The 9,813-nt window shown below is 39.1% G+C and overlaps 1 protein-coding gene across 1 annotated transcript; it reads right to left on the bottom strand.

The window, feature by feature from the left end:
• Positions 1–3,066: 3,066 nt before the first annotated feature.
• On the bottom strand, positions 3,067–9,560 carry LOC146059142 (homeobox protein Hox-D3a-like). The gene is made up of 3 exons (XM_083171260.1): positions 9,405–9,560; positions 5,289–5,930; positions 3,067–4,193 (listed from the first exon to the last, which is right to left on the bottom strand). Exons 2-3 carry the CDS (start codon positions 5,725–5,727, stop codon positions 3,454–3,456), a joined length of 1,179 nt encoding a protein of 392 aa, XP_083027386.1. The 5' UTR covers positions 5,728–5,930; positions 9,405–9,560; the 3' UTR covers positions 3,067–3,453.
• Positions 9,561–9,813: the final 253 nt, after the last annotated feature.

Raw genomic sequence — 9,813 nt, forward strand, 5'->3', positions numbered from 1 at the left:
GTGCATCATAAACAATATACTGTGTACACACTAGGCAATATGCAAGATACACTATAGAGGGTTAAACTGCAAGGGGGGGGGGAACGGTGGATAGTATATGTATAACATTATTTGGTACTTCTGTAGTTTCATGGCGCCGTGCTACTTCCGGGTTCTACGCTCGCCACGAAATATGTCAAAAAAAGTAACTTAACTCCATGCCAACATGGATTGTTCATACCCCCACTATCCATGTTGGCATGGAGTTGATTTTAAATAGCGTGGCGAGCGTAGCGAGCCACCGAGCCCGCAGCGTGGGCGAGCGAAGCGAGCCCCGCAAGGGGACTCAGACGCACGGCACCATACTGGCGCTGTGAAACTACAGAAGTACCCATTATTTATTAGGTAGAATGAATAGTGTACGTATACAATTATTTATTAGTATAGAGATAGATAGATAGATAGATAGATAGATAGATAGATAGATAGATAGATAGATAGATAGATAGATAGATAGATAGATAGACAGACCGATATCTACTCTTTGTGCAGCTCTCTTGCTTGTTATTCCAGGAGAGTAGACTTCACCAGAAAGTGTTTGGACTGAGGAGTTTATGATATGATTTGCTGTAAATTGGGTCATTATATCCCTGTCCTATTGTACAATAAAATCACAGAAACATAGAGCTATCTGTTCTGTAGAAAGTAGGTTACTATGATCAGAACCTTATCTGGGTACACACCAAAAGATGTATCTGTCCAATCTATCTGGTGGAACCAAAAATCTGGCAAAGTATGGGAGAAAGGGATAGTTAACCATTTGCTCCCAAAGGTTGGAAAATGGATAAAAATGATTGTCTGGATAAATCTGTTAAATAAAACGGCTTTACCCAGAGTGACCACTATCCATTTTCCAGCATTTGGGAGCAAATGGTTAACTATCCTTTTCTCCCAGATTTTTAGTTCCACCAGACAGATTTGACACATCAATCTTTAGGTGTGTACCCAGCTTAACACTTACGGCCTGATTCAAACCTGCTCACTAGGAAGCGTACATACGCTGCCTAACGAGCAGGTAAACGCCGCCCTGCCTTATTCACTCCTCCCTCCACCAAGCGAATCCCTGCCTGCCCACCATTGAGCAAACACTCGGCCAAGTGTGAAACTTGACGAAGATGTTCGCTTCGGGGGTATGCACATGCGCACATTCACGCATGCGCCAAAGCCCACAATCGGCCAGGGTAGCGAAATTAGACCTGATTGATCAGATTACGGATTACAGATTACAGATTTTGGCAGCAAAGTACCCTGCTGTTGCAATCACTGGTGTAAACCAGATCCCATGTGAAAACTGTCCATGTAAACAACTTGAGTGCAGGCTACTCTGTGAAGTTCCTAGCCTGGGTGTAATTAGGTGGTTGGATCCTCTGAATGTGATAGAAGAGTAAAAAGGACCATGGAGTCCCATCCACATGGAGACCGGTCCCTGGCCTTCTGTTTCTCCCAGAAAAATTGAGTTAGCTGGAGGAGGTACAATTACATCCCAGCTATGAAATACTAATTTGCCATTAGTACAGACTGGAGGATAAATTAGATCCATTTGAACGTTTTTCAGCAAATTGTGATGGTTTGTTTTCTTAATAGCCCCTACTAAATCCAATAAATAGTTACATCAGATTCATATATATTGGCCATATTTGCAAACGAAATATGCAATAGCATGAAGCATGTACTTACAAGTGAACATACCAGTTATATAAAACATTTTAAACTAATATCAATGCATTAAATCATTGCATTAAATATTTGTTTAAATGATCTCAAAATATATCTGCATCCCTTTATATTTGAATATTCTTATATCCTTATATACACAATTTGCAGCTATTATTATTGCTATAATAATCATTATTATTATTATTATTATTATTATTATTATTATTCACCCATATGGAACATACATCCATCTATTGTTACAAAACAAAAACAAATATTTTTTACTCATACTAAAATGCAGATCCCTGGCTTGCCCTCCTCCCCTGACTTCTACACCCTTGTGTCTGTAAAAGTCAAATTTATGGACACTCCCGTCCTTCTTTAAGATCTGAACATAAATACATTAAACTGCTCTTTTATTACATAATCTGTGATCTAAGCGGTTTAAGTTGAACAAGGCAGCAAAAGTTTCAAAATGTATCGTTTCAATATTGCTACTTTCTGTTGGGCTTAACTATTCTACTCCCGAAATGTATCTAAAACATATTGTAACGTCCAAATGTATCCAGTTCCCACCCACGGTGAAACAACATCAATAAAAAATTGGATATTTAAATCAAGATCTAAACAGTGCGTCATAAATATTCTATTTACCTGGGTTAATAAAGCAAGGAAGAAAATATCAACTAGACTGCGTCAAAGTAATCATACAAAACAGTTCTTAAAGTAAATCCCAAACCTGAAATCCGGTAAAATGTTGACGTTGATCGGAAAATACTGCAGAAACTGATCAAGCAAGATAGTACCGAGGCTGAATACTAACTTAACATGAAAAGGGCTTAAGGGGCCATGTGAACTGTCCCTGTCCAAATGATTAATGCGGTTGAATTAGGGGTGAAATCCAAACCCCTAGCAGGAAAAAACACACACAGACAACCAAAGTGATTTCAGTAACTTCCAAAATCTCTTTGACTTTAATATAACTTTAAAGGCTTGCTTATTTATTTCTTTATTTGTTTATTTATTTATTCAATTAAGTTTTTTTAAACACAATAATAATGCCGATGTTTTTTAAATTGCCTTTAATGTATCAAACGGTTAATTCGAATTCTACTAAAAAATTAAAGACAAACTCAGTTCAAAAAAACGCTTCAAAGCAGACCGATTTTCAAATGAAATTTGAAAAATAGAAATAAAATCGGTGGATCTAACTTTGCGGCTCATAATAAATTAAACAAGATAAAAGACCAGTAAAAAACAAACCGACAAATAGAGGCAGAAAATATTTGAACTCATACAACGCCAACGTATATAAATATAGGTTTTCAAATTTTTTTTTTTGTTCTACTAAAAATTGTGATCTTTAGAAATTACAAAAACTAGGAGTCGGTTTTGCATAAATACAAGTTCAGACTTAATAAAACTAAATTTTAGGGACATTTAGGGAAACTTGAAAGTCTTACCACAGTTTAGCCATACAGACTAATATTTCATAGCAACCTTACATTCCCTGGTATTTCTTTCCAGGCATAACAGTATATACAGAGGGCAAGGGATCATTTCATGGAATTGGTTGCTTATGTGTCATTAATTTGCTCCATGCATTGTCCCTGTATTGTGCATAGCTTAATAAATACATAGGGGGTTGAGGCATACTGTTGGTGGGTTTACATGTGTCTTTTTTTTTTTTTTTTGCTGTTTGTTAATGGCATAATAGGACAGACTAAATTACCCTTATGTTTCAAAGGGTAGACAACTCTACAGATGTGTCAGCACTGGAGGCTCCTGTGAACACCCCTGAGGCACAGGATGTATGTTTAAGTCTGTGTAGGTGGGATGAGGGTCACACGGTCCAAGATGGTGTTTGCTTGGTGTCTGTGCTGCACAGCTGTAGTCCATGCTATCTGAGGAAGGATGGGGGATATTGAAAATGGAGCAGTTACCCGACCCATTCTCCAGGTAATTCCCTCCAATATAGCTTTGGCTGCCTTGCAAACCATGGGTGTCATAACCTGCATCTCCGTGCATAGAGGGGTGATCGTACTCAGAGGTCATGGACTGGTTCCCATATCGTTTTTGAGCTTGTGGGTTGTCAAACAGGGGTGTCGAGTAAGCTGCTAAACCATACATGTTTCCCTGGCTCTTGCTATACTCATTTGCCATAGACACATCATAGCCGCCTTCATCATCTAAGGAGAGAGGGTTGGAGTAAGGTATCAGAGAAGGACTTCTGCTGGGAGACTGCCCCCCAGGAGACACAGCTCCACCTTTCCCCTTATGGTCCTTCTTGTACTTCATTCTCCTATTCTGGAACCAGATCTTGATTTGCCTCTCGGATAAATTGAGTAGCTTGGCCATCTCCAGTCTCCTTGGGCGACAGAGATAACGATTGAAATGGAATTCTTTCTCCAATTCCACCAGTTGGGAGTTGGTGTAAGCTGTCCGCGCCCTCTTGGATGCAGAACTAAGGAAACTATTGTCCAATGAGTTGTCATCTTCTGGAATATAAATACAGTTTGTTTTTCATTAGACGAATAGCCAGTTTTAAATTATAGAATGATAGTTCAATAATGTTAAATGCCCAAATAAACTTAAACTGCATGCTACTAGAAATCCCAAATATATGTAAACATTTCCATTTCCACCTTTAAAAATTGAGATGACATAATTTTACACTTGTTATGTGCTGGCTGCAGTTATTGTCCTCTGTTATCAGCCAATTTAAGGCTAAACAAGGTTAACAGCAATGTCACCCAATACCCATTCCCTGGAAGGTACATAGGACTCAATACTCACCCAAGTATCAGCACTGATCAGCTCCAGAAACTTAAGGCATATATTTTATTATTAATAATTAGTTATTATTATTAATAATATTATTACTAATATTATATGACCAGCTTGGCCTTGGAGAGAGATACAGTGGAAGCAGATAACGTAGCATCAGCTCCTTAATGCCTTGTAACAGACTATAACATTACAGGAGCTGGTTGGTTTTAACTTTATCTCTTCCCACTTTATCCAAGATGTTCTGTTGTGCCTTTGCAGGGGTTCCATTTGCACATTACAGTAACAACTGATGTATTTGTAGCATCATTTATCTGTCAGCCTTTACACTACATCATGTGGGTAAAGCTGTATCAGAGAACTTTAAACAGTAGTTTTAGGACTTTCTAAAAAGTGCACAATAGACTGAACATACATACATACGTGTGTGTGTGTGTGTGTGTGTGTGTGTGTGTGTGTGTGTGTGTGTGTGTGTTTCTAAAAAAAAATCGTTCGTTGAAAACAGTACAAATCCAGACGTCTTTAAATCCACCCTATTATTAATTACCATCAAATATAATTATAATCACAGTTAATAGCTTTATCCCCTGATCTTTAATCCACAAGGTGAGTCTACCAGGTAATCCCATATCTCCTGCACATGTTGCATCCCCCTAAATAAGTGCAACTGTATGCTTTCTCCCTATCACATATCCAGTTACTATGAGTTAATGACAATATACAGTATACAGCTCCATCCTCTGTATGACAGGTATGCTGCTGTGGGTGGGTGGTAGTGGAGGGGGGGGGGGGGGGGGCACACTCACCTGCAGGGGGAGGGGCCGGCCTCTTCTGCTTGGGGTTCTGACGTGTTTCTTTCATCCATGGGAAGATCTGCTTGGGTAAGTTGTTACTTTTGCTGCCTTTCTTGCTGCCAGTGACCTCAGCAGACCCTGGTCCAGCCTTTCCCTGCGAGGTGCAGCCCTGGGTCGCTGTGGATTTAGGGTTAGGAGAAGCCGAGTTTGGTGACTTAGGTTGCTGGGCTTGTTCTGAGACATCAGACAGATGAAAGTTAATGCCCTTAATAGTAAGTTCCCCTTTGTTGCTGGTGGAGCTAGTGGTGCTTTCTGGCTGAAGGCAGTAGGAAGGCTCATATTCATTCTCACTGACATAAGTTTGCTGGCCAAGAAAGCTCATGTCACTGGTGTCCTGGAAGTCACAGCCTGGGAAGGAAGCTGAGTTATCGTAGTAAAGTGATTTTTGCATCCTCTGTCCTCCTTCAGTCTGTGTAGTAGTAATGTGACACCCCCGGCCCAATTAGTGATCAGGTATCAGGAGCACCCTGGACTGACCCTTGCAGATGATCCTGGCTATCAAGCACAGGATAGATAATGCTGCAGCATCCTAGCTCTGGACCCAGACCATGTCTTCCTCCGGCCCCAATACTCTGCTGAGAGGCCTCAGTCCTGCTGATGAACAGAAAGAAAAAAAGTCAGTGCAAGAACAAATAAATGAAATGGATGAGGCCAAAAAAAAAGCCTGTGGGAGCCACCTTCTGACGTCACTTAATGTACCTACAATTATATTTTGGCTTAAATAAAACCTTTTTTTTTTTCTAAAGTGGGTCTGTTTTAACAAAGGAGACGTACAGCTTTTTAAAACACACTCTTCTGTGGTAGGTCTTACATATCTGTATGCTTCTACAAACCAGATTAACCCTGGATGGAGAGAGAAAAAAGAGAGAGGCAAAGAGACAGAGGGGGACATTTACTAAAATGTGTATTCTACTTCACATGTGTAGTTGCTATGGGCAACCAATCAGATCCTGTCTACTGTCTTCTAGAGGGTGCTAAATAAATAAGTAGATTCTGATTGGTTGCCCCATAGCAACATCACATGTGAAGTAGAATACACAGGGCTTTTCTATAATGTATGTATCACTTTTCAATGTCATAGAAGTACAACTATTGCCACTGCAGCAGCACATAGGGGGTAAGATATACCAAGAGGCTGCAATGCCTGATGTCACCATCAGCTTATATTTAGAAGTAATTAAACTTTGACTTTATGTTAACCTCCAAACTAAACAACTACAAAAGTCCACTTTAAATCAGTCGCAGAATTTCCAATACAATGTAATATACTGCATAAGACGGCCTCATTGGAATAAATGTGTTGATGGGACGTTTTTGTAGTTGCAGTAATAATACAGCAGTACTGCTTCCTAGAGACAAAGGCGACGTGGGGACAATTAACACACAAATAACACAAAGCTGTATCAAAGTTGTAATAGAACGTATCCACGTAAAAAAAAAAACCCAAGCATCTAATGAACATTAAAGTAACACTGTAACATTCTTGAAATGACTGGGGGGCATAGAACCTATATTATTGCATTATATGAAATATTTTCATCTATTGATGAAAATAAAAAAACAAAATAAATTAAATCATTATAATACGCGGATACAATAATAACTGCAGAGATCTGCACTAAACACCTAGAAAACTTTGCAAACTTTCCCAGCAACAATTGCCCAACCTAGTTTTCTGCAACATCATAAAACCTCTTGCTTTATTCTGTTGTGTATACACCAGATAACAGTGCTAGGCTGTGTAGTGCACATCCAGTGTATGTCCAATGGTTAAACCCCATATTCCAGCGTTGTTGTATAAACTGTAAAATGACAGATGAAATCTGTGACAGCAGGATTTATGCACTGGAAGTGCCGTAGGAAGTTATAAAAATGATTAACAGTAATGAGATGACTGCTTATATCTGGAAGACTATAGTTCTAGTGTAATGTTGGTGGTGTGTTTCCACGTGACTGCATTCTGTAAAGGTGAATCCTCCTGCTAGTGGCATAAACACCACAGGTTCTACCTGCAGTGATGGATGGATTTAGGAAAGGTGAACAATGCTTATCATTTGATCTCACAGCCCAGACTTCCACAGCACTTTGCCTCACACAATACATAATGACCAATAATACAATGTAGCTAGTAATGCATTAAAGATAGCATTTCTAGAAGGGCAGGGATAAACAAAACCATTATATGTATGTATGTGTGTATGTATGTGTGTATGTATGTATGTATGTATGTGTGTGTGTGTGTGTGTGTGTGTGTGTGTGTGTGTGTGTGTGTGTGTGTGTAGATTGCTAGATATAGAGATAGATAGATAGATAGATAGATAGATAGATAGATAGATAGATAGATAGATAGATAGATAGATTATTACCATGTCTTCCTAATTATATTTAGTCCACTACTTAGCAATAGTAAATATTGACTATTTTTAACACTCGCACAATAAACCGTTATGTTAACATAGATCAGGCTGTTACTTTGATTAAGTGCAATAAAGTTTATTGGAATTAAGTTCTTTCTTCAAACATAACCGTCTCTTGTAACTTTTTGTAGTATTTGCAGAGTACCATTTGATACATATTTGTTTGTACTACTTGGACAATGTAATCTTTCCTCCAATGTATCCATCAGCCATCAGAGATCTCTGTGTTCTCTCTCATACTCACATCTTCTCAATCACTCACTCACTAATCAGGGCTCAGAAGTTAGTGAGGGGCTATTCCTCTCTGCTAGCTGTCCTGCACATCTCCCGGCACAGTAAAGAGGCCCTCTGTGTCCGTTTAGCCTGTGACTCAGCTGCAAGCACATTCCCCTCATATTTACTGTTCAAACTTTCTCTAACATTTCCAACTGTTTACAGAGGACTCAGGAATTTGACTCACATGGAGCCAAAAGCAATAATAACACAAAGTGTTCCACTTGGCAGAGCTCCCCCAGTAAGATCCCCAGTAACTAGCAGGACTTGCTCTGTGTCAGACAGCCAATATTCCTCGCCTTTGTTTCAAACAGGTATCCTAGGACCAAATCCCATGATGCCCTATTCCCCTAAATTCCATTGTTAGGATATGGACTAATGCACCAGCCCTTTGTTCTGATAGAGAAATCTTCTATTAATCTGTTCAGCACTATAGATACAACAGACACCACCCGATTCCATACACAGCCTGTATGCTAGAACATGTCATATATCAGATTGAAATTACTGTTTATTTAATAGCTAGAGCACCCAGCCCCTCTATAAATATGATTTGTATATACCCCTTTTGATTTAAATCAGCCCGGCTTCAGAATGCGTGCGAAGCATTTATCAAAAACGAATTATCATTTTAGCTATTGGCTTACTGCACCCACCAAAGAGATCCAGGAAGAGGTTGTAAATAAAATCAAATGTGTTGGGAGTTTAATTTAACTGGGAGCTACAAAAACAACTAATTAAATCTGCCTTTGCTGTTATGGCTGGCGATACCAGCGATATCTATGGCACAATGAAACACTTATTTAAATTGATAGTAAACTAATAAAAAAAAAAATAGATTCAAGGATGTGATGTTCTCGTTGCCTTTGAAATCTGCTGCGGTAGAGACGTGAGACAGTGTTTATTGAGGGAAAATGCTTATTTGGCCTTAAATCAGTGATCAAAAGGATGCGGGATATTCAGTCAAACATCGATCAGTCGATTTATTTATTTATTTTGTAAGAAATATATATATATATATATATACTGTATATATATCATGTATAGGGTCACGGTTCTGATGCTGTCATTGGTGTGATCACAAATGAACTATATCATGCAGATGACTGTTTGAATCCTTTCTTAGGGTCATGGACAGAAAATAAGTCTCCCAATCACCCTTTCAAAATATATACCCACTCTACATATACCGCAAGTCCCCAAATCTGGGAGTTTAGAAGGGGAAGGGGTTTTTAATGGTAGCCTAGTAGTGTGAAGTCAGCCTCATCTCCTTGCCTTCAGCAGTAGCAAATTCATGTGAACTCTGTTTGAACCAAGAATCAGACTATAAATCATGTATACAAAAGCCTGCTGTTTGCTTGGAGTGAAAATATCTTACCTTTAACACTTTCATAGGCGAAGAGGGAGCAGTTGAACAGGCTGCAGTGTATATTCAGTCACAGAATAAGAGGGCTGAGCAGGGATGTTGGGGAGGCGTTTTGCGAAGGGAATTCTGCAGGGCCCTTTTTGGGGAGGGTGGGGGTGGAAGAGAGAAGTGGTGTTGTGGGGGGTATTGCCAATGCAGATTATGATTGTTTAGTGGTCTTTAAGAGGGGTTGTCAACCTAAGCACTGAACCCAGCCCTGCGTCACTGCAACCACAGATACAATCAGAGCAGTGGCAGAAATTTGCATTGATTACTGTAAGGGAATAGGCGTCATAATGGATGTCTGAAAAAAAAAAAAAAAAAAAACAAGAAAGGTTTCTGATCATTAAACAGAAAAATATAGATAAATATAGATAATCAG

The sequence above is a fragment of the Crinia signifera genome, chromosome 2 (assembly GCF_055691185.1).
Source record: "Crinia signifera chromosome 2, ASM5569118v1, whole genome shotgun sequence".
Classification (NCBI taxonomy): Eukaryota; Metazoa; Chordata; class Amphibia; order Anura; family Myobatrachidae; genus Crinia; species Crinia signifera.